Source organism: Siphateles boraxobius, unplaced genomic scaffold, assembly GCF_051911475.1.
Source record: "Siphateles boraxobius isolate OS27281-9 unplaced genomic scaffold, OSU_SipBor_1 73, whole genome shotgun sequence".
Taxonomy (NCBI): domain Eukaryota; kingdom Metazoa; phylum Chordata; class Actinopteri; order Cypriniformes; family Leuciscidae; genus Siphateles; species Siphateles boraxobius.
Window position 1 is genome coordinate 2,838,094 of NW_027509201.1, and position 25,983 is coordinate 2,864,076.

Here is a 25,983-nt window from a genome sequence, read left to right on the forward strand (position 1 = left end):
ATAATGAGGATTTTACATAATATAATGATGATGTTAAGCGGCTAAATGCGCGAACACACACCTACACACACACACACACATACACACACACACACACGCACATACACATGTAGATTTTAATAGTGTATGGTTCTGTCTCCAAGAATCAGGTGATCAGCCATTCGTCTTTCCCCTTACAGGTGTCCTCTGACTCCAGCTCCTCCATGAGCTCTAGCACGCCATTGGTCAGAATCACCACTCGCCGTAGCTCCGCCCACGACGACCCCATCCCTGAGTATGACCTCCCTGAGGACCCGCGCTGGGAGTTCTCAAGAGACAAGTGAGCATTTACACATTTATTCAATTCTAAGTATAATCTTGCATCTTTTTCACTTATAAATCATTGTGATGTGAAACTAATCTTCTTATGCACTCACAATCCCATTATGTCTAATTATTAACCTGTGACTTATGCAGGCACAATGTACAATCAATCATTCATAACACAACACAGGCCTCCGTCCGTTACCCTTATTCCATTATTAGACCATTATTCTTGCAGAAATTAAATGGATTTTTATCTTAATTTTTCTGGAAGATTTAAGCAGCTTTTGGTTTGTATCTTGATATGTTCTGTTATGTTCTGACACTGTGACCCCGATAGTACACACTGACCGTACGACTAGACATACAGAACCAGAAAAACTCAGACTCACAGATTAATGTTTAATTGCCATGCTTAATATTTACGAAATCCTTCCGGCATCACTTGGAGATTTACAATGGGTCCACTACCATGTTGCCAAAACCTTACAGATTTCTAATTAATGACTAAGAAAGCCTGTTTAAGCAATCTGTCACAAACATGGTTGTTTAAAAGGAGTCTATTTGTACTTTGATTGTCTCAAGGAGGATTTGCAAGCAGTTTGAGAGACAGGAAGAGTTTAACATGCTATTATTCAACTTCAAACTATAACCAAGTCTTTTATTTATTAAATTAATGGTGGAAACTAAACAAATACAGGTTGAGTCACTCATTTCTTCTGCAGGATTATTATGTCCATCATACAGAAGATAAGAGTCCTTTCATGTACACAGCTAATGACCAATATTGGTATGCTATAGGTGAAGGGAGGCACCACATTATGGACTTTTTTCTTCCCACCAACTAAAGGAATTGTTGCTCTTGGGCAGACAAGCTGAGACATGTACTGTATTTTTGTGAGGAACGCAAGATCTATGAAAAAAAAAAAGATTTATTAGAAACCATTTTTTTATTTACTTGATATTAGCTGAACTTAGTGCATTCCTACAATCCGCTCTTAACACACAGTTTAAGCTATTGAGTTAGTTAACTCATTGAGATTTTTTCTTCATCCCCGCATGACGTGCCCCGGGGCGCATGGCATGCAGAAAAGTGAGGAATGTTAGCGTTAGCGGTCGGCATGGAGGATAAACATAACATTGATTATCTGTGGTGGGCTGAAGTAGACAGAGGCCTCCATTGACCGTACAGCACAGAGGGGGATTGTGTTATCATAGCCACAGATCGGCCCCGGGCCCTGGTGCGGGTGTGAATGTTTACATAGCCCAGTGGTGGAGGGGGCCGGGGGACAGACCCAGCACCTGCCAATCAAAGGTTGACTGAGGCCAATGGCAGGGCAAGAGGTCGAATGTCACAGTGACCGTGAAGGATGAAGATGAAATGTGTGGGATTGTGTTGTTATGTGTCATGGTGTGTTTATATCCAAACTAGATCTAATTAGGAGACACATTTCCTGAAAAATGGCCTAAAAAGTTGGATAAATCAGATGAAACCTCATATGTATATATATATATATATATATATATATATATATATATATATCAAATAATTTAATTTGGCCATGACATGATTATTTTTATTATTTTTATATGTTCCTTAAGGTTCACTTATAATTTTAATAAAGGTTTTTGAACACACACAAAAAACAAATATATATGTGGAAAATCAAATCTTTTCAAACTTCATTCTGACCCTCTGTCTGAAATGATCAGTTTTTAAGGGCTCTTTAAGGCCTTTAAAGCTTGTCAGTGAACGCCCACTGTTATGATTGGCTAACGTCATTGCATCGAAAACAGTATCAATGGCCAAACATTATTGCACGTGAGTAAGTGTTTTGAATACATTATCCATATATTATCCACCGTCATTTACAGACAAAGCATTATGAAATGTATGGTTTGTGTTGCAGCTGCTGTCAGATCCAGTATAGTTGGCTAATTCATCTTTCAAAAAAAAGTTTCTTGGCGAACTCTCCATTACAATTGTGCCTCGTATACAAAATAATCTTCAGTCATATGCTCTCAACAAACATACAATCCTCAGATGCAATCCATGACAGCTTTAAAATAAATAATGCTGTAATGAGCCTTTTAATGCTGTAAAACCATAAATAAAATAATATGCACTGATTGCAAAAACATGGAAATTGTGGTAATTTTATTTGTGAATTTTCAACATTTTGATGGCTAGGTGAATGTGCGTAGATGTTTGTCTTGACAAAATATAAAGGAGACTTGAGTAATTACAGTAGCATGTCGGCACCAAACAGAATTACAGTGGTTTTGATCACCCGACAACAACTTTATCATTGGCATTTTTTTTATGACTACCTGTTTGGTTGAATAATACACTTTACCACTTTAAAAAAAGGTGTGAGTCTCCTAATTGATGGATAAGTTACAAGACTCTCTTATATAATACATGCTCTAATCTTTTTTGCACTTGACCAGAGCACGCTAGTCAAGTGTTAACCCTGGTATCCATCCCTCTCTTACACACTCTAAGAAAGTCTCTAAATCCCCAAAGGCATATTGTTACTCACCCCAGAGGAGCGTAACTCGAGATCTCCCAGCCAGACATTCAGCTGTCACACTCGCTAATGTCTAATGTAAGCTTTGCAATGGAAGGCAAAGGGCATCCACTTAACACCTACGAGTTAAGTAAACACAACAGCGCGCCAACACATGGACACGCAACTCTGATATACGGATAAATGTCGCGAATGCTTGCATTTGATAAATAGAGACAGACTTTGGCGATGTCTCTAAACCTAGTGAACTACCTACTTAGACAGCATTTATAAGCACATCTGCATGGTGACTGAAAACGCCTGTCTGAATGGGTTGAAGTGAGTCTGTAAATGAGCATAAATAACTTCTATCAAGAGCACTGAGTTTCTCTGACCCCTTTTCCACCAAAAAAGAACTGGTTCGGAACTGGTTCTGGTTCAAAGTTGGTTCGGAGTTGGTTCAACTTGCGAACCTTCTCAGAACCTATTTGTTTTTCCACTGACTAGAGCGCCCAGCGAACGACGTCGTTACGTCACTGTGTACGTCGCTATCAACTTAGCTAGAAATGCTTGCGAGTTCAACATTACTTTGGGATTATCTCTAACTCGTGTACCAAGAATGCTTTAAAAACAATTGAAATATGTAAGTCTTTTAATCTTTTCCCTTTGATATGTAATCTTTTCTGATTATTTATGTACCCCTGTCTTGTGTCTTTTTTTTCCTTTCCCTTTATTTGTTCTATATTGTGACTGTTTTCTTCTTTGCTTACATAATGTTTTCAATAATAAAAAATAAAAAAAGCCAGAAACGCTTGTGCCAACTTCAAGCATAACAATTACAATGGCGGACTACATCGTGTTTCTGCAAATGTTTCTCCTGGCTTTGCGGTCATAAAATATGTTTAGAACACATCTAAACCCGCCCCCAGCCCCCGACATAAGCATGACATGGTAAAATAACGGATCTAGTCCAGCAAAGAGTTGGTGCCGCTTTGGAACCAGTTTTCCTGGCCGAGAACCGGTTCTTTGGCTGTCGAAACACAAAGAACTGGTTCGCGAGTAGGCACCGGCTCCGAACCGGCTCTCAAAATGCTTTGGTGGAAAAGGGGTATCTGTAATGTTTGTGGCCTTTGGTCTGTTTGTGCAGGTTAACTCTGGGTAAACCGCTTGGCGAGGGCTGCTTTGGGCAGGTTGTGATGGCTGAAGCTCTCGGCATCGACAAGGACAAACCTAAAGAGGCCGTGACGGTGGCTGTCAAGATGCTGAAAAGTAAGTGTTTATGAAATCATTTCTACAGTAAAACTGCACCCTGTTGAGCATCCTCAGTCAACATTTACCCTTAGTTTGCTTGCATGTGAACAGTATCTGAATGTTGTTAGTCATCTAGGCCTTTGCAGAATTTGAGTTTTTTAACCTCATCAGCTCATAAATTGATGTGGGCATCACCTTTCAAATGGTTCGAATTGCTTTATACAAGGGAGCTACCTCTCTGATGTTGTGAATCACAAAACTACTAGTTCAGATATGGATGGTACATAAGTGAAAGATCAAAGCCCAGCAGATACAGGCTACAAATCACACCAGCTCAGCAGACAGATAAAATTCACATGTGATCTTCTGCAGAACAACTCGGCTCTTTTAGACTGTTTAATGCAGAAGACAGAGTGGGGTGTACAAAGAAAAGCAAAGTGTTCGAAGATGAAGGTAAGCAAACATGTCAAGAAAGCTCTAATAATGTGTGCCTGTCCAGACAAGGCATTTGTTAAAACAGCTAAAAAATCTTACAAAAACACCAGACTGACAGGCAGAGCACAACACAGACAGAATAATATTGTCATATGGACCATATGAGGCTAAAATATCAGTAAAAAACCTGGACATTTTTCATCAAAATCAGCAGTGTGTTATGATCCAGCAACTCCCTGAAGCATCATCATAACACTTGTTTACCAGGATTTATAATTTAGAACATCAGGTATCCATATATAAATTCATATACTGACCATATGACATTTTGAGCTCTAGATATCAGTATCTGATTAATTTGATGAATTAAATAATGAATTAATATATATATATATATATATATATATATATATATATATATATATATATATATATAATTTAATTTAATTATATATACAATTAAATAATATATATTTAACTTAATTATATATTATATATGATCTTTATTATATATAATTTAATTATATATATATATATATACTGTATGTATGTATATTTATTTATATTTCTAAGTGTGTAAATTATATTTAAATACATTTTTACCAATTTTTTTCCTTTTTACCCTTTATAGTATTTGAATATATATATGTATATATTCTATTATATAGGTATATGTATATATTATATGTAATTTGAATATTATAAATAGTGAAAATTAGTCAAATAAATTATATATATATAATTTACACAAGTAATATGATAATTATATTGCCAATTTAATTAACATTTAATTGTACCTTAACAATAACTTTTTTTGCAATATTTTAGACAATAAATATGATTGTATATTGATGTTTATTTGGAGTGATTTTGGAGCAGACTCTTCTCTTGGCACATTTATCACAAATTAGCCAAATATCAAAAATCCAGATCGATATAAAGCCGACTTGACATTAGCTAAGAGTGTATTGATTGGGTGCACATTTAAAAAAATAACAAATGACCCAGACTAGTTAATGTATTGTTATGATCTGAGAATGTGCATATGTTGAGACGGGGAGAAAGTGTGAGACGAGGTCTTTACTGTAGAGGCCTACGCAGGGTTATTTGTTGGTGCTGAGTGATGTTGGTAGAGCTCGGGTCAAGAGGCCGCATAGCTGACCCGGCGCTCTCCAGCTGCACAGCTCTCGCTCTTCACCTGCACAAAGAAAGAAAGAAAAGAGAGTGGGGGAGGGAGCAAGCGTCTCAAAAGAAGTTTTAGAGGATGGAGAAAGAGCTGAGGGGGCAGGGCTGGAGTGCAGAAAACACTTGAAACAAGAGCCTGTTCACCGCTTACACCTGGCTTAATTATGGCCCCAGAAAACATTTAGAAACTTAAAGGGATAGTTCACTCAAAAATTTACATTCTGCCATTATTCCCAGATGTTGTAACAAATCCCTATGGATTTCTTTCTTTTGTGGAACACAAAAGGAGATTTTTTTAAGAATGTCTATGTGTTTTTTGCTTTGGCCATACAGTGAATGTCAGTGGGGTCCGGTGTTGTTTTGGACCCCATTGACTTTCATTGTATGGGCAAAAAGAGTTGATGCATACTTCAAAATATCTTCCGCTTTCCACAGAAGAAAGGAGGTATAGAACATGAGAGTGAGTAAATTATGAAAAATCTATGACAAATTGTTTTCCTTAAATGAAATAAAGATAAAGTAAAATGTAAATACTAGATGAAAAACTTAAACTGAATGGAAACTAACAGATACAATAAGTTACAGTAATAAATTAATGAAACTAAAACTTAAATGTGAAAACTTAAAAATAAATTAATGCTACATAGAAATATTTACCAAACCAACTAATTTTAGTTTATGGTTCACTTTTCACTATTAACTAACTATTCACTATGACTTTTGCCTCAATAAACTCCTAATTACTGGTTATTAATAGTTAGTAAGGTAGTTGTTAAGTTTAGGTATTGGGTGGTTTAAGGGAATATGGTCATGCAGAATAAAGCATTAATATGTGCTTTATAAGTACTAATAAACAGCCAATATCTTAGTATAATGCATGCTTATTAGCAACTATTTAATAGTGAGAATTGAACCCTAAACTAAAGTGTTACCAAAAGCACATATCAAAACTACTAAAACTTAAACTAAAATGAAAACTGAAAATATAAATATAAAAGGTATTAATAAATATATATGAATTCATGAATAATACTAAAATAACAGACGAACAGAATCTACGAACAGAATCTCAGTTCATGAAAAGACAATTTTTCGAGAAGGCTTTGAAACGTTCACGGTTCTAGTCTAGAAGGAAGAGTGTGGAGCGTTCTTATGAGGAGAAACTGGAGTAAGATAAGACAGGAATGGCGGTCAGTGGATTGTGTCAGGTTCGCTCCAGTGATCAGCAGGCAGATAATGAAAAGGCCACTGTCTCTAAGGTAATTACTCTAAATGGAAGAAACGCTTTTTAATTGTGAGGCAATGAAAGGAGAGCTGTGTGGCGGCTCTTCAGTGTAACACTAAACCACACAGACAGACAGTTACACTGGGACACAGACAGACAGTCCAGCCAAAATACTCACACAGGGAGTGTTGGCATGTATGACATACCTGCATACTACTCATACTACTTCAGCTTTATGTATAGGAATATAATATTCTACAGGATACATTCAGTACACTGAGCAATTGCATTGACCTTTCATTTCCAGTGACTTTTTTTTCATTTCCATTATTATGAATTTAGATGCCAAAAAGTTAGATATTATTACAAAAAATATAATTTCCCAGTTTAAGACACCATTCCATTTTTAAACATTTATCAGTGGTCTGTTTAGCATACTATTTTTTAGCTATATAGTTTACAGAATACAGTATATACTGTCAAGTATGTGGTATGCTAGTGTTAAAAGCAGAACAATGTGGGCTATAGTGCGCAGAAAAGAAGGAAAAACTAACAGGATTTATTAAGGAATTTTCCAAATCAAGCGGATTATTAGATTTGTTAGGTGGACACAAAATGTATTTTAAATGTAAATTTTCTTTCTTTTTTAACCTTTCTAGATGATGCAACAGAGAAAGATCTTTCTGACCTGGTGTCAGAGATGGAGATGATGAAGATGATTGGCCGGCACAAGAACATCATCAATCTGTTGGGAGCGTGTACACAGGACGGTGAGTGATTCGTTTTAACCCTAGCGTACTGTATCATATTTGATACATTCATTTCTAAGGTCTCTAAATTATCAACATGATGAAAACTTTGCTGAAAAGCCTGATTTACTGATGTACATAATCTTCTACATGTCTTCTGAAGAATAGTTCATACTTTTTTTTAGCAAGTAAAAGGCCTTTTAATATCATTCAGGTCTTGGTTCACATGTGTTTTTGCTGTGAAATCTATTTTTATAAAGTAAACATTAGAAAAACTTTTATATTGTTTGTACTATTTCAAGATGAACACATAACTGGACTGAAGTAACTTAGGTTTAGTTGATTATTCATACATCATCTTTTAGAAATATAATGAGTCTTAAATATGATCCACAAGGCTTTTGATGAGCGTTCGTTCATCTCTTAATCATCATTGTATTGCATTATATGTTTTGCCACCACAATGAAAACTACAGAGCTTTGATCATAAAACTAAGCCTTTTAATATCACCTTAACAATTATTGGGAGATATAGAGTGACAGTTGATATGTATATGAATTTTATGCAAGTAGATCTCACATTATCATAATTTCCTTTTTCTTTTTGGCCCTATAAATATCAGCAACTGCACCAAATTGCATATTTTTTGCTCAGTTTTGGCCTCTGAATAAAATTGAGGTGTTTTTCTCCTTGAGTGTGAGCTTCATATTCTCACTTTATCATACTATATGAGCAATAAAATCATGATGTATCAAATATGATACTCTACAAAAAACACATATGCAAACTTTTTATTACTTTTTTTAAATATTTCGTTAAAAGGTCCAATAAACCTGTCAAAAATACGATTTTTCTGCTTATGATTTCATGTGTCAGGCTTTACAGGGTTCTCACCTGTATGAATGACAGTGGATTCTCTGACATCACCTCTCTCGCTCTCACTCTCTTTCTCAGGTCCATTATATGTCATAGTAGAGTATGCATCTAAGGGTAACCTTCGGGAGTATTTGAGGGCTCGGCGGCCCCCAGGAATGGAGTACTCGTATGATATAGCTCGAGTATCAGATGAGCCTCTCACCTTCAAAGATCTTATCTCCTGCACTTATCAAGTAGCCCGTGGCATGGAGTATTTAGCCTCACAGAAGGTATAAGCACATGCACACCATATACAAATATCATTTATAAATATTTATATATCCAAAGCCAGACCAGCACCACTTAAAGTCTATGTAAGTGACATGTATATATATATATATATATATATATATATATATATATATATACATGTCACTTACATAGACTTTAAGTGGTGCTGGTCTGGCTTTGGATCCCTGTGATCTTTATAATGTACATTGCATGCAATCTGACAAGCACTTTCTGAAAATTGGGACAAATGTTGCATCTACATATTCTCAGGCTGCTATAAGCACTGCCCCGGAGGAACTAGTTATTGGAGAGTTTGGGAGGTTCACGCCATCAAATCTTCTTGTCTGACCACACCTGTATATTTTGTTTTGTATCTGATTTCACACATCTACCTGCCGTCCCTAAATGTCACTTTTTAAAAAGTGGCTGGTTCTTGGCCACAGTAAACAGAAATGTATCAGGTTCATGCTTGTGGCTTCTCTAAACTATTTATAGACTTGAAAGCTAGCAGATGAATATATAATAATCCTTTTTAATGCAGTTAATTCTTACATGCACGTTTAAAGAGTGTTCAGCTGTCCAATCAGATTCTTGCATCGTCCAATCCTTTTTCATACGGTCACTGAATGAAACACAGCAGAAGTGTAAGCCGGTCGCAACGCTCTCACTGCTAGCATGCTAACTAAACTGTCATCACGCTCGCCTTCCCGTCTGGAATGCACGCTGGGCCTTATCGCACTCTCACACAGATTTGCCCTGCGGTTTATCCCTAAAGTACTTAAACGTTCATGTGGTGTGTTGTTTGTGTCTGGGTGTGTGTTTTTAAACTGTTTTTCCAAGATGAAGTTGTGATGATTTAAGTTTTTCTGTCTTTCTCCATCTCTATGGCAGTGTATACACAGGGATCTGGCTGCCAGAAATGTGTTGGTCACAGAAAGCAACTTTATGAAGATTGCAGACTTCGGCCTGGCCAGAGATGTCCACAATATAGATTACTATAAAAAGACCACAAATGTGAGTTTCATTTCGTCAGGAGACACTCCTCTTTACCTTTAAACACATTTCCTGTTGCTTTTCATCTCAGTATGCATTCTTTTGTCTGTATTTAAAGATGCATGCAATGGCACTCCATTACTATCTGTTGTGTTGATGTTGAAAAAGATTGAGGCAAGATACACACTAGCATTCAAACTTATTTTTTAAAGAAGTCTCTTATGATTACAAAGGCTGCATATATTTGATCATAAATAGAATAAAAACAGTAATATTGTGAACTATTATTACCATTTAAAATAACTGTTTGCTATTTGAATACATTTTAAAAAGGAATTTATTCCTGTGATGCAAAGAGATCAGAAATATTCAGAAATCACTCAAGAAATATTTCTTATTATTATCAATGTTGAAAACAGTAGTGCTGCTTAATATTTTCGTGATGTATTTTTTTAAAGATTTTTCAGAAAGTTAAAAAGAGCAACATTATAAATGTTTTTGCTGTCGATTTCGATCAATTGTACTCTTTTGAAAAGGAGTGTATAGTTTTATTTTATTTAATGTAATGGTCAATAGCCTTTAGATCACATGAACTATAATTTGCTACTTGCCAGTCAGACATAGCAGAAGGACATTTCTATTCTTAAGCTTTTGGCAAAAGTTGGGATGAACTTCTGAGTAAAAATGAGTTCTCAAAGATTTTTCAGGTCCATTTTTCCTGATAAAAAATACTGTAAATTTTAAATGCATCTAGATGTTAATGTTATCAATGTTTAAGTGTACACAACCATATAAATGGCCTTAAATCCAATATGCATGGATTAAAAGCTGCAAAACTCCAATTTAGATGGTTTTGAATCATCCTTTATAGAGTTATATTCAGGCTCGACTCCTTTCAGCCTCCCGCCATCTCTTTCTTTGTTCTCTCACCTTTTCTCTCTTCCATTTCTCCTTTTTTCCCTCTGTTTATCTGCCACATCCCCCCCCCCCCCCTCACCAGTCTTGGCATGATTTGCAGATTCCCAGGCAGTCGGCGTGTAAAGTGATTTCAGCTCTTTGCTTATTTGGCCCTGCCCTCTTCTCTTATTCCAAAGCTTGTTGTTCAAGCTCATGAGAAAGAAATGTTAGTGACAAACCTAAACACATTAGCATAGCTTTAACTCTCATTCCCACCATTATACCAGTCTCCAGCCCGTCATAGATGCTTGTTCAGGCTGTAAATCACTCGTCCAAGAGTTTAGGTCATCAGGAATGGCAGCGAAAAAGTGGGTGAATCTTGATAGCATCATAATCATTGTTAAATTTAAATAATCCTATTTACTTAATAGATAAACATTCCTTACTGTGCATGATTCTAGTTCACATGTGTCAAACTCCACTCCTCAGGGGCCACTGTCTCCAACCAGCTCCAAACACCTGCCTGGAAGTTTCTAGTAATCCCGAAGACCTTGATTAGCTGGTTCAGGTGGTTAGTTAGGGTTGAAGCTGGTTGATCAGTTGGATTGAAATCAAAATGGTCCCTATTTACTTATTAAACATTCCTAGTCTTTTTGTGCATTATTCTAGTTGGTCATTTACAGTTGTTAGATGGTATTGATGGTTGATCAATTGGGTTTCCAGCTTGTGGATCTGGTTGAAAAAACAGGTTCAACAGCTGGAAATTTAACTGATCAATTAATCAGGACCTTCTAGGTCATGCTGGTTAGACCAGAAGAAAACCAGCTACCACGTCCAAAAAAATAGCCTGCCAACCTTTAACTGGTAGGACTTGGATTTTACAACATGGAAGTAAATGTAAGCAGCAACTTTTCCAAACTTAACTCACCAGTTCTGCTTTAGTCCTGATTTATTTCTAAGTTCTTATCAAGGTCACCAAGATCTGGCCATGAATATTTTAAACATAGTTTGGCGTTATTAAAACAACGAGCAAACCCCAGATAGAGCGATACTGATGACTGATTAATGGCTGGGGTTAGATTCAATTACACTAGTTCAACCCTGTCTAAATAAAACACGGTCAGCCAGGAGATTGTGAACTCGGAGCCCTTCCTATTGGATCTGTAAATGCCATTGACTCTTATATCTTCTCCACTAGCCTCAATTTATAAACCCCCACAAAGGCCCCTTCGGGAAATTAGAGTTCGGCGATATGTCCCACCAGGATTTAATTCCCAATCATTATTGGCTGCTTGAGGCTTAATTCAATTTCAGGCTAACGAGGGTCTCGTACAGATAAAGATGTGAGTTTTGCAGTTTGTGGATGTTGTTGTGTGTTGACCGTCTTTGACCTTTTCTTCTATTGATGTCTGTAGGGTCGTCTGCCAGTGAAATGGATGGCTCCAGAGGCGCTGTTCGACCGAGTGTACACGCACCAGAGTGATGTGTAAGTCAACCATTTGTGTGCTTCATTTTATTTTATTTTATGTGGACATTTCATAGAAAACATGATTATTATTGAGCTTTTGCTTAGGTTTAGAACCCAAACTCACTCCTTAGTCCATGCATATTATTTACTGAACCTAAGCAATTGCAAAAAAAAATACCTATCACAACCACGAACATTTGAATGTATGAAAGTGTAACTGTTACTGGTTTCACATGTGAAGAGTTGAGCCAATTATAATAGGAAATTTGCGTATAGAACGGTAATAGCTTATTATTATTTCTGCACAGTGGTTTTGAAGGAAATGCGGAAGTTTTAATGGATCGAGGTCTAAATGGCTTTTGAAAATGATACTGTTAGAGATGTTTGTCTTTCTACAAATTGAAAAGGTATTGATTTTTCAGTAGAGCAGGAAAACACTTCTGCTGTGATTGGCTGTTTGTTTGTATAAAGCGAGTAGTTTGGGAATGAATAGGAACTGCTGGCACGTGAGTTGAGGGTACGAGAATTGATTCCCTTCTGAACAGTGATGGAAAGTTAAGGAATAGTTTTTGTAAGGCAGAGAAAGAAGAAGGGCTGTTCGCGGCCAGCGCTACACCAAAAAGCGAGAGATTTCACGCTCGACTTGCGACCAGTGCCGTGTTACTAATCTGCACAGCTTCAAAGCCCTTCAGACGGGCCAAACTCTCACCTCCCAGAGTCTGGACGGAAATGCCCTCGATCTTCCCTTCACTCTGTCCCGTCACACTCCTCTCTCCAGCGCTTCTCTACCCCATTGTTTTCTCTCTTTCTGAACACTTAAATGTCTCTTCCCCTCTTTTTATTTTCCATAGAGTGAAATAATCCTGTTTTTTTGTCATTTGAGTTTGCATTTATCCGCTAGTACACGCTTGTTTCATCTCATTTTAAGCGTACTTTTTTTCTTTGTCTCATAAAGAGATGAAACGAACCGGAAGTTACGCTTTGGTGCATGTTGGATTTTTCACGCAGCCTCTGCGGGCCGTTTTGGGCTGCAGTCATTTCTACATTCTTTTGTTATTAATAATCTGATCTTTTGGTTTCCACCCATCAAGTTTCAAATTCAATCTTTTGTTTGTCCAGTATTTAATACATTGGAATGTACAAAAACAGACATTATCATGTAAGACTTTGGCCATACTGTCCACCCCTAATGAAATATTTTGTAAGTGTTTGTGCTGTTTTGTAATCTCTTGCAGGTCATTATCTTTTGTCATCTGTGTCTGCTCTTTGTGTGGTCCGTGCAGTAAAATCGAATCAATAGCAAAGAGACCCTTATTGATGGCAAACTCTCGAATATTTTATCTCAGCTAGGGTTCAGAGCTCTCTGATTGGCTCAGAGGCAGACACAATCTATATATGACATCATATTAAATTAATACATAAATTATAATAAAAATTGGCATGTTTTGACAAACAAGACCCCCAGGGAATGGGACGATGTAAGTTGCAGAGCTTGCAAAAATGAAAATATGGATGCATGTTTGTGGATTTGGTTAGGATGTTAAATTGATGGCTTTTATGGTTTAAGGTTCATCCGGCTCCATGCAAGGTCAGCTATATTAGATTAACAAGGTGTCACCCTTATATATATATGTATGTATATACAGCTGAATTACATAGTTTTTCTTTTCCTTTTAAAAAATGAAGATTATATGCATTGAAGCATTATTTCCATGAAAGTTAAGCGTGTTTTCTTCATGCAAAATAATATTTCTTATTTCTTTCTGTTAATTTTGAGGTGAATTTTTTGAGATTCACCCATTCATTGCTAATTAGCAAGCAAAGTCTATTAGCTAGAGAATAGTAGACGCAAGCTGATTGCGGCTTATTGCATTGAAGCATAAGGGTTCATGAGGGCATTGCAGTGACCCTTTTTGTGCTCTTAGTGTGAGTGATTGATCATGGGGAGGTTAGCAGTGGTTACATGGGGTGACTGAATAGAGATGATGAATTTAGTAAACATGTCAGAGAAGATGCGGCACTAGATAAAGACGAGAAGAAGACAAACAGGGTAACTGATTATGTAAACAAACACGTGGACGAGTGACCGCAGGAGTAAACGAAAACAGGGAGTCTGTGCTTTGCTTTGTGTATTGTGACTGCAACGGGTCACCAGAAAGGAGTACAACCAGAAAAAAAAAATGTGTTACTCAGAGATTGCTCTTTTGTAGCTCAGGAGACTAAATGATGAGTTCATGCTTCATTTACTTATCTACTTAATCTAAGATGTTTCTTGAAAAATTCCATGGGAGCAACGAAAATAGACATAAATTAGTCAATATTTGACATATAGTACAGTATATAGAGCTGTTAAATGTATGTACTGTAGAGAGCAGCTTAGGTCATGTGATCTTACTAGAATTTTATTAAAAAATATTTGAGTTCATATTGAGATTTTTGATTTATTATTAAACTTAGAACATTTTGAGACACTTTTTTCAGAGGAAGACTGCAACAAAATTTGCTCTCATTTAAATCCCAATTTGCTCTCATTTAAATCTCATTGCAAGAAGCAATTGAGAAGTTACAGAGATCTCACTTAAGCTATTCTTTTCTATAGTGTGTGTGTGTGTGTGTGTGTGTGTGTGTGTGTGTGTGTGTGTGTGTGTGTGTGTGTGTGTGTGTGTGTGTGTGTGTGTGTGTGTGTGTGTGTGTGTGTGTGTGTGTGTCTGTCTGTCTGAGGAGATCCGTTTCTTAAGCACATTGCGTAATGCATTGATAATTTCAAACCATTATATCTTGTGATTGTGAAATGCTTTTGTCAACTCAGCAGGATAAATAAAAGCTTTTGCAGATGATAAGGATTTCTGGCTCTGCATGTCCTCTGGCCTATTTTGGGACTCTCATATGATGAGTCAAAATGTGTGGAACCCTCTGTGGAAACTCTTATCGTCATTTAAGTATTTTACCCCCCCACCCCCACCCCCCAGTCTTAGATGAAGCAACATGGAATTGGCATGTGATGAAAAATCATTCCCCGCTACAATCTTCCGCCCTCTGGACGTTTGTTTCCTGTGGGTCTCGCTAATGGTTTGTTTTGGCTGGACAATATGTGTCATTGTGGCGTTCCATGGAGGACAAAAGCCAGCTTTGAGTCCAGAGTCATTTGGGTCGTGTAAGAGTGGTCCCACAGTCTGAAACGCTCGAGAAAAGACAGCATTTAGACCCCAACAGCTACAGTGTTGTTAGCGCCAACAAATATCACTACTGTAAATGGATCAGATTTGGAGTTTTGGCTTAATTTCACAGAGCGATCCTCATCCAAATTTTGGGGATAGTGAAGTGATGGTACCACAGAAGTGGCTGGAATGTTTTGCTCCCTTTGACGGGGGTTGTTGAGAATAACTGAACAAAATGCTGATTGTTCAACATTTCAATTACATGTCAATACACTCGCATTGTATTTTGTCAAAACACTGATTGAAAGTGTGACATGAACCACAAGAGGAATGTGTTGTACTGCGAAAGTGATCTGATGAATGTGTGATTTTGTGTCTTCCAGCTGGTCGTTTGGGGTTTTAATGTGGGAGATCTTCACGCTCGGGGGTTCTCCGTATCCTGGAATACCTGTCGAGGAGCTTTTTAAGCTACTAAAAGAGGGTCATCGCATGGACAAACCTGCTAACTGCACCAACGAGTTGTGAGTGTTCTTTTCTCAAAGGTTTCATGTTACATGGTTGGTAATAGCATTCTTTCCTGATCGCTAAAATCTATTCATATTTGGAATAATTTAGCATGTCTGTTAGTTTGTTAAGCTGTCACCCCACTAACCTTTTTAGTAATTTTTATTTGCATTCAATGTGACTTTAAACTAGTGCCCTGGTTACTATTTTAATCTTTTTCTATTTCAGTTGCAGTTTATTTTACAGTACTTGCACTTACAGTGTACTTGCCTAAGAAAGTACTGGGTAATATAAGGTAACAACATGGGTTAAGGTTAGGTTTAGGGGTAGGTTTAGGCTTAGTACCTAGTTATTACCCAGTTATTGTAATTACTATAAGTACATAGTATACATGGGGAACAGGACTGTTACCTCTATTTCTACCACTTTTTGTCTTGCATTTACATTATCAGTGAGATGATGTCCTACTAATGATTATTATCCTACCATCTTTTAACTTGCATTTATGATGTCAGTGAGCTAGTTAAGCTGGCATACAGTGTCGTATGAATCTTTTTTCCTACCATTTTTTAGGTGTTCAAGCACGAAGTGCTGAAAACCTATTGTAATTTTACTGATTTTTATTATTATTATTATTATTATTATTATTATTATTCTGCCGTAAAACGCATCGTGCAGCCCAAACCGCAAGTGCTGGAGAGCTGAAACTTTGTCAGATGGTAGTACAAAAATCGAGGAGAGGTTATCAAATTATGAGCCCAATTGGCCCATAGGTGGCGCTATAGGAACCAAAAGCGCGAAACTGCTCATAACTCCTAGACCGTATGTTGTAGACTCAAGTGTCTTATATCATTGGAAAGCTGGATGCCTGACGAACAAAACTTATATATCCGATTTCATTTCCGCCATGATAGATTCTCCGCCATTTAGAATTTTGTCAAAAAACTACTTTTGCGAACTAGTTCTGTATTGCATTTGCATTGTCAGTAAACTGGTTAAGTTAGGTCCCTCTAATAACTTTTTCTACCATTTTTTGTCGTGTATTTAGTGTCTGTGAGCTAATTAAGCTGGCATCCAACCAACCTTTTATTTATCATATCTTCCATTCAGTGTGCCCATGTAATAGTTAAGTCAGTGTCCTGCTAACCATTGTTTTTCTACCATTTTTCTTTGCTTGCATTTACTAGTTAAGCTAGAGTCCTAGTAATCATTTTCATTTTCTACCATTTTTCTTATATACTTCACCACGTCAGGGAGCTAGTTAAGCTGGCGTCCAACTCACCTTTTTTAAATCATATTTTTGGCTTTCATTATATACTAGTTAAAGGTGCAGTGTAAGTGATTTCTGCTAAACGCTATTGATATTTGAAATCACCAAAACAAACACACCCCGGCCTAAAAGGATCACGCACACACATTCACTCACACACAATGCTACACAGCCAACGATTATGCAGGAATCTGCTGTGTTTGCTACTCGAGTGTATGATGTAATCAGCAATGAGTGAAAGCAATTTGTGTTACTTTGATTATTCAGCCCGTGTATCTAATTGTTATTTAGCTCCTATTATAGCAGTCCCACTAACCACTTTTTTCCTACCAATGTTTGCCTTGCTTTCATTGTGTGAATGAGCTAGTTACGCTAGTGTTATTGTTTCATGTCGACTTGAAGCTAATTTCCCAGCTAGTGTGAATTGGCTCTTCCAAGACACCTTGCTGCGTCTGAAAACAACCAACAGATTGTAGTTTCACAGCTCTCATAGTATTCGCAGTGACAAATGAGCTCCTTTTCACCAGCCATAATGTCAATGACCTAACAAACTTTCATGTTGGTTTACTGCCAAAATGAGACGTTGCAGTAGCTTTGAGATGTTGCCCTTTCATCGAACCAGATAGTTAGCGCACACATACTCGCCTGAGCATGTCTGATTACTCAAATGGTTGCACCGCACTTGATCTCCAAAACAATGCATATAAATAAATTAATTATGTCACATCGTCTTTTCCTTTTTCCCAGGTACATGATGATGAAGGACTGCTGGCATGCGATCTCTTCCCACAGGCCCACATTCAAACAGTTGGTTGAGGACTTGGACCGCATTCTCACTTTGGCAACCAACGAGGTGAGATGTGCAGACATTTACACACGCATGCATACACAAACCTGAAACCATTCATGTTTCTCTATAGTTCTGGGATCCATCAAAACCATGCCAACGCTGGCTCCAGCTCGCAACATTTCGCAAGATCCGCAAAGGGAAGGAAACAGTTTTTACGGTCAGCGTACGGGTCGAGAGTTGCACGTGTTTGATTTCATCCAGGCTTGGGTTTGCGAGTCCGGCTAGCGTAGCTCAACTGTCAGATGGATCCCTACAACGGAACGCTAGACGATTCTTTCCGTTCCCTAGCTGTCATCCACGATATTCGTGTGGCGGGTTGAGGGATGGAAATCTGTCAGAACTTGTCGAAGAGGGGATTGAGCCGTGGAAGAGAGATGATGCCAAAAGCCCCGCTCTCGCTCGCCGTTTTGAACTTTAGAAATGTAATAAAGTGCCTCTGCTTTCTTCCCCCCATCTAAAACTGCTCACAGATGTGAAGGTCTTTAGTAATGTGAGCTGCCTTGTGTTGAGCAGCAAGAGTTCAATCCAACACTCATTTTCAGCAACCTAAAACCCCCCTCTTCCTCTAGTCAAATAGCTCAGTACCAGCCACAAAGAGAAAATGGCTCCAATTTTGTTTGAGGCATGAACCAGGGAAAAACATTCTTCTGTACTTTTTTCTTATAGTGTATATTCATTGGATGTTTATATGATGTATTTCGAAAATATATGTCTTCAGGTGTGGTCCCTTCTGATTCACTGAATTTCGATAACCAGATATTGGTTAGACTTGCCGTTCTGAAGGAGACTGTTCAGACGTGGAGTCTGCCACAGTGGTTTCCAGCTTGGTTAAACTCGGATTGAGTATTCGAACATTTGAGCGTGCTGTATTTTGAAGGAAGCGGCTAGTAGTTGAGTGTTATTGCTGGTGAACCACAGTGGAAAGTATTATTTGAGTTTTAAATAATTATTTGATTATATACACTAGTGTTCAAAAGTTTGGGGTCAGTAAAAAAATGTTTTTGAAAAAAAAAAGTAACGGTTTTCAACATTGATTAATCAGAAATGTTTCTTGATTCTAATATGCTGATCAGCAAATCAGCATATTAGAGTGATTTCTGAAGGATCATGTGACACTGAAGACTGGAGTAATGATGCTGAAAATTCAGCTTTGATCACAGGAGCAAATTATAAATAATATATTCAAATAGAAAGCAGTTGTTTTAAATTGTAATAATATTTCACAATATTATAGTTTTTCCGGTATTTTTAAAAGGCAGCCTTGTGAGCGAATTTTAACATAAACATAAAAAAATCTTACCGACCTCAAACCTTTGAACAATAACATAAGTAGGTGTAAGCTAAAACGATATTTACAAATATAGATAAACTATGTGTACATATTTAAAAATAATAATAATAATGACACAACAAAAAAGTATTTGCACTTTAACTGAAATAAAAATAAAATCTAATTCAAAATATTAGCAAAATCTATAATAGTAATGATACAAAAATAACACTGCTTTCAAATGTATTTTACCCCCATAGAAATATGTTTTATTTTCCAACTGGAAAAGGTTCTCCATTCCTAATTGACTAATTGAAATATAATTTGGCTATATGTTTTTTTTTTCTATTAAATGCAACAGCTGGACTGCATAAGAATGCATATGCTGATAGCTTCATCTGTGTGTCTGTAGGAGTATCTGGACCTGTGTGCCCCAGTGGAGCAGTATTCTCCCAGTTTCCCCGACACACGCAGCTCCTGCTCTTCCGGCGACGATTCCGTGTTCTCCCACGACCCTTTAGCGGACGAGCCCTGCCTTCCCAAGTACCAGCACATCAACGGAGGCATAAAAACATGAGCCCGTTCAACGTCCGTCAGACCCACCACATCCAAGCTACACCTCCAGTTCTCAAAAAGAGTGAAAGACTTTTACCCACAGTTCACTTTTACCCACCCAGAACCGTACGCTGCCTCAAGACTCCTGGTGAAGCTCCCGCTGGACTTTGGGAGTGTGCTGAGGGAGGCTGAGACGCCCGAGTGCTGCTTTTCCGGAAAGAAACTGAAGTGTGTGAAGAGCAGGTGCTTTTTTTTGTTTGTTTTTTGTGGAAACACACACTTGCGCACACAAAAACACGTGACCAAGCTCTTAAAAAGAGGACGGGGACCAGAGAAAAGTGACTGTTCTCAAGGGCCCACCTCTTTTTTTTTTCTTTTTTTTTTTTTGTTTATTTTGCAGATTTTTTTTTTTCCCGTTATGTTGGAATTTTCTTCCATTCTTGCCATCATTCCGTTGCTTGGCATTCCAGGAGTCTGTGTTCCCAAGTGAAATGAAATGGAGCACGTGTACAGAACTCTTAAGAAACTAAAACCAAGACAAAAAGGAGAAAATAGGAAACGAGTACTATATGGAAACACACATCTAACAGAAGAAGAAGTAGAAGAAAACATATCACTGCCTCCGGTTGGATTTTAAAATTGTTTTATTTTTAAATGTTCCGTTTTTACCGTGATAACTCAGTTATCGTACAAAAGCCCATGCAGTTATCCTTATTGGTAAAAAAATAATAATATTAAAACATGGTATATAGTGCTGGGTATATTTGTAAATATATTCAAATATGTAAAAATATATATTATATATTTACAATGAATTATTTTTTGTATGGACTTCCGAACAATTCCTCCCCTCTCCCTCTTTTTCTCCAGAGTCAAAAATGGATGTAGAAAAGTCTAGATGTTTCTATTACATTCCCAGACAAACATTCGCACATGTACAGCAGGACTCGACATTAAAAAAAGTGTTTTTTTGAGTGTGTTTTGAGGTATTTCCTGTTAAAACGGGAAGTTTCTTTTATTTGTCTTCTATTAGGAGTTCACTAACATTTAGATGACCTCAAAATTAACAAATATGCACTAAAAGCCACAAAACTCTTGTTTTGGTGCAGTTGTTCATGCAGATGTTCCAGACACATTGAGCTGTGGTGCTGGTTTGAATCCGGGAAACGTTTAATGTCGGGTCCTGCACAACTCTCACTTGCTGACACAGTCACGTATTGGCTTTCAGGGAAAGAGATAGCATGTTAATTTATTGACTTATGTTAAAAAGAATCAAAAGGATAAAAAAAGATCAAAATAATAAAGAGATAATAATATTAATGATGACAGTAGATAATGATAATGATTCATAATGTTTATTTTGTAATTTAAAATGACATTTCAGTGAGATAATGGTACAAATAATTATTTGTAGCTGGTATCGAAAGATTTGCATTTCTTACGTTTTTTATATATATATACAAATGTGAATGGTAAGTTAAAATGCAAAAATAACGTACATTTTTATAGTCAGCTAATCCCTTTTCTATAGTAGAGGATGTTTGTTTTTATCCGGCTATTTTACTCACACTGAAGTTTGCATTTGAATTTGACAAAATACTGGAAAAAAAGGTTGCAGTATATATTTTTTGCAGTTTTACCCACATCAACAATACAGTTTTCAAAACACAAAAGTATTAATTGTTCAAGTGTTTCATTTTCTTCCAGACAAATGAGATGAAGTTGTTCTCAACAAATGTTCCTGACAGATTTGTAAAATTAAAGATGGAAAAAATGAATTGTGTGTCATTTCTTTTTTATGCTATAGTATGTGATCATGAGTCTCTTTCTGGTGTCCTTGCACATATTGTGAAAGTTTCAAGTGTACAGACACACATGTAGAACGAAATTGATAAGAAATGTTCATATTGAGATATTTAACATTAATTTCAAGTTTTGCTATTTTGGCATATGTGAGCAGTTTGAGATCTTGTTGAGATCTTTTGATGAGACACTTATGATATTACTTGGGTCTTTTTCTTTGCAGAATCATCTGAAAAGCAGATGTTAACCTAGGAAAATCAATCATTTGATCTCATTGATGTCTTATAGAAAAAATTTAGATCTCCTACATGACTTTTCATTCCTGTAGAAACTAGCATTCCCAGAAAAGTGCCATTACAGCTCATTTTGTTCTTCATAAGGCTGTGTTTAAGACAGTTTAAAGCTGCTCATCCCAATGGCGTCACACTTCATAGAACCATCATTGCCAGTCAAGAACATTTACTTTTAAGATTGATCCTCAGAGCAGAGAAGAAAGTAAAACAAAAAGATGAGACAAAAACTATGATGACTGAAACCTGTCATGACCATCAGTGGCACAAGTGTATTGAGATATCTGACGTTAATTTCAAGCTTTGCTATTTTGGCATTCTGTTTGTTAGCAATTTTAGACGGCATAAAACTATCTTTTTGCCATACCTGCCAATGGATGGTGACTTAAGAAAATGTACCAGCCATAAATATTTTTTTTTACCAGCCACTGTTTTTTGCAAAAACAGGCAGTTATGACACCAAAATTTTAGATAGTGAAAATTCAAAATTTTCAGCTATAGAAACTGAATAAAGTAGGCTAATCAAATGTAAAATAACACTGCATAGTCTTCACTGTATACATTAAACATATTAATCCTTATTAAAGTTACAAAAGTTATTCAGTCAAGAGCAGTTAGTGTTTTTTAGCATTTAAAACACAGAGAGCAACAGGTATATTAGGCTGCTGTCACTTTAAGACCGAATGCACAGATCGGTTCTTCAAAGCCGGCCCTGGAAGGCCACTGCCCTGCAGAGTTCAGTTCAACTCAGCTATCTGCAATTTTCTAGTAACTTTGAAGACCTTGATTAGCTTGTTCAGGTGTTTGATTAGGGTTAGAACTAAACTCGCCAAGACGGGCATTTTGTGGCATCATTTTGTGTGAATTTGTCCATTCAAGTACCCTGGGAAAACCCAGACGAACTTCCGGCAAATTTAGATTTCCTCTGCAAGTTAGTCTGGCGAAGAGCCCATTCAAGCTCATTTCCAATCTCTCCAAATCGAGGCACCAATTACAAACGTTGAGGAGGGCTTTACAAGATGACGATCGATCTGATTGGTTTAAAGGTCTATGCAATTGCAAAGGCATTTGATCGACGTCCGTTGGTGACGCCCCTTTGGAAATGAGCTGTGAATGAACCTTCCCCAGACCCTAACTCAGTTACGACTGAGAAGGGTCTGGTTTTAACCATTCAAGCGCAAGAAGACGTAAAAGAGAGCTCAATTTAGGATTTCACAGGGTGTCTGAGACGCGGCTTTCTGGGCGCTCTCTTCGGATGATTAAACTTCCCACACGGTGTGTGAGTAATTAATTGAGTTCCCTTTGGCATTCTCTTGCACTTATATATTTAAAATGGTAAGACTTAAATTTTGACGATGATGCAGCAATGCCTCATCACCTGTTTGTTCACTTTCATGTTCTCACAACATTGTATTGTTAGAATATGCAGGCCAACTGGTGACTGACACCGTTTCATATACCGATTTTTACTCGCATTTGGCGCTTGGCGAGTGTTAATTTTAGGCTTTTGTTTTTAGACCGTGTTGTGATCTTTAGATGAGATTACTGGGGTCATGGGACAATAACTATGGTGACTGAAACCTGTCATGACCATCAGTGACACAAGCATTTAGACCCCATTACTGGTCTCCACCAGCCTGTACGATCCGCTTAATGAGAGACTGGGATGAGCATCTGCCACATAGAGTTCTTCAGCTCAGAGCTGTTGAAATACGTGAGGAGGCCCGTCAGAGCGCTGACTACCACCTCAATCTACTCGTTCTCGTACCCTCCATCTGTCAGGAGGCTGTTTGCACAAGGTCCAGTCCTCTGGAATGTCAACATGAGCGGGCAAGACAGACCCACACTCACAGATAACACACCGGCGACTGTGGAACGGAGTTAATCAGTAACACAAACCATGCTTTAAATGCTTACATAGCAAACTCAGTGTGTGAATTTTACTTTCAGAGTCGGTTTCGAGGCATTTCTGAAGGTAATTTTAAAGCATTATCTGTTGAGGATCATCTCACACAACTATTAATCTTACAATGATGTATGTATTTTCTGATTATTAAGGCAAACACTATAGGCAAAACCATTGTTTTCAATTGTGAGCTGTTTTGCTTCCATAACTTTCTTTTTTCATACTAGTGGAAAGATAAATACACATGAAGTTACAACATTTAATATATTTATATCAGTAGATTTCAATTAAAATACATATTTTCTAATCTAATATAATAAGTAACACAAAATTAAACAAGAACTTTTAATCTGTCTTTATCCAGTTCAGATTTCTGTTCAATAAATTTATGCAAATTTGTGCATAATTGGATAATGATGTATTTGCATAATTGAACATAACATTTTAGAAAACTTTCCTATCACACAGAATATTTGATATTTGTAGGTATAGATTTTCTTACTAGCGTACCACATCCCCTATTTATGCAATATCAGAAATAGTACAAGTAGTATGCAGTTCCACTATCCATTGGCCCACTGCGTCTCTATGGCCCTATGAAAACATACCCATTGGCCGAGCAAACACACATTGGTCCCGCCCCCAAACTCACACTATTGGATGAGATGTTTCCTCTGAATGAGTTGTTAGGCGAATAATTACTGAATTTATAACAGTATCCTTACTGCACCTATTTTTTCTACATTATCTTTTTTGTCAAAAAATAAAGAGCAGAATTTTAGCAGTATGCTGTTATGAATTCAGTCGTTGTTAGCCCAACATGTCAGACACAGAAACCATCAGCCAATAGTGTGAGTTTGGGGGCGGGACCTGGGGAAGTGCTCGGTAAGCCTGTTTGGAAACAATTGTTATTTTGAGTTAGTTTCATTTGGTGACAGAAATCACATTCTTCAGAAATCAAGACTTCTCAAGCAAATCGCTAGTTTCTTGTCCCAGATTTGCACTGGTTTATAGTATTTTCAGTGCAGCGATTGTCTACACAAGAGAAACTGTGAAAGTTTTACATGAAGGTAGGTACAAGCTAGTCCTCAGATTGACCTCAAAGGTTTATTAAAAATGATCACGTTAGATAATAAAGCGTGTCTCTACAGGGCTTAAGTTGACAATTGAGTTTTTCAAGTTTAAGAGGAATAGCAGATGTGCAGCTACTGTCATAAACTCCAATCTTCATGATGGCCAATAAAAACAGCCATAAAGAAGCACAGTCTCATAAATGAGCTTTAATTGAAAATGAGCCGATGAGCAGTTCATCAGAGCTCTGATGATCTTGTCCTGGTGTTTTTCTCATATTTTGAGGTGGAACGTGAAGCTTTGAACGTCGATAATCCAGAAGTTGTCCATCAACAGAGCAATTTAACTTAATTTATTTAATTGTCTTTTAACAATTGTTTGATTGAAAGCAATTTAATTGTCTTTTAACAATTGTTTGATACTAAACTATTTTCTTTGATATTAGACATAGTCTAGAAGTATCTGTTGTCATAGACAACTCAAAATGAATCATTTCTGGAAATTATTCAGTTTTAGTCCATTTTGGACATTGTAAGTTGTGACTTAAAGAGATCCTATTATGCTTTTTCACTTTTTCAACTTTAGTTAGTTTGTAATGTTTCTGTTTGAGCATAAAAAAGATCTACAAGGTTATAAATCTCAAAGTCCACTCCAAAGGGAGATATTTTATTTAACAGAATCCCCTTTCCAAGAACTACAACGAACGGCTCGTTTGGACTACAACGCGATTTTTCCGGGCTTTATGAAGTCATAATGATCCTCATTTAAATAATTCCCACCCACAGAATACACAGAAAAGCGGACAAGGCCTGGATGAGCTGCTATGTCAAAGATACACTGTTTTTCTCCACAACTCATTTGTTTGACCTTCCTAAGGCTGACAAACTTAGAATGGGTCAAATTTATTTTAAACACTGTTCCTGAACATTATAATCTCTATGTTTATTTGTGCGCAGCACATTTTTATGAAGAACAGCAGGCTACACAACACATAAAAGCTTCTCCTGAAATGGAGCAGTTTACACTTTGTCGGGACAATCTGTTGTTTGTGAATGACATCTTGTATGTCTTATTATTTGTAGTCGCATTTTCTATTAAAAGTTCTAATTATAAGTTTTATGTTGTTGGTATGCTCACCGGCTA

General features: G+C 37.1%; 1 protein-coding gene across 15 annotated transcripts in view; it reads left to right on the forward strand.

The window, feature by feature from the left end:
• Nucleotides 1-21,548, forward strand: part of fgfr2 (fibroblast growth factor receptor 2) — a 51,416-nt gene extending 29,868 nt beyond the window's left edge. For 8 of the 15 annotated variants that reach the window (XM_077217437.1, XM_077217439.1, XM_077217438.1 and 5 more), the window contains 10 exons: nucleotides 180-319; nucleotides 3,961-4,082; nucleotides 4,437-4,517; nucleotides 7,569-7,679; nucleotides 8,614-8,804; nucleotides 9,697-9,819; nucleotides 12,111-12,181; nucleotides 15,705-15,842; nucleotides 17,843-17,948; nucleotides 19,628-21,548. In XM_077217437.1, the coding sequence (XP_077073552.1) occupies nucleotides 180-319; nucleotides 3,961-4,082; nucleotides 4,437-4,517; nucleotides 7,569-7,679; nucleotides 8,614-8,804; nucleotides 9,697-9,819; nucleotides 12,111-12,181; nucleotides 15,705-15,842; nucleotides 17,843-17,948; nucleotides 19,628-19,792 (1,248 nt within the window). In that variant the 3' untranslated portion in view covers nucleotides 19,793-21,548. The remainder of the gene's footprint in view (nucleotides 1-179; nucleotides 320-3,960; nucleotides 4,083-4,436; nucleotides 4,518-7,568; nucleotides 7,680-8,613; nucleotides 8,805-9,696; nucleotides 9,820-12,110; nucleotides 12,182-15,704; nucleotides 15,843-17,842; nucleotides 17,949-19,627) is intronic. The other 7 variants (XM_077217440.1, XM_077217441.1, XM_077217442.1 and 4 more) reach the window with 1 other exon arrangement.
• Nucleotides 21,549-25,983: the final 4,435 nt, after the last annotated feature.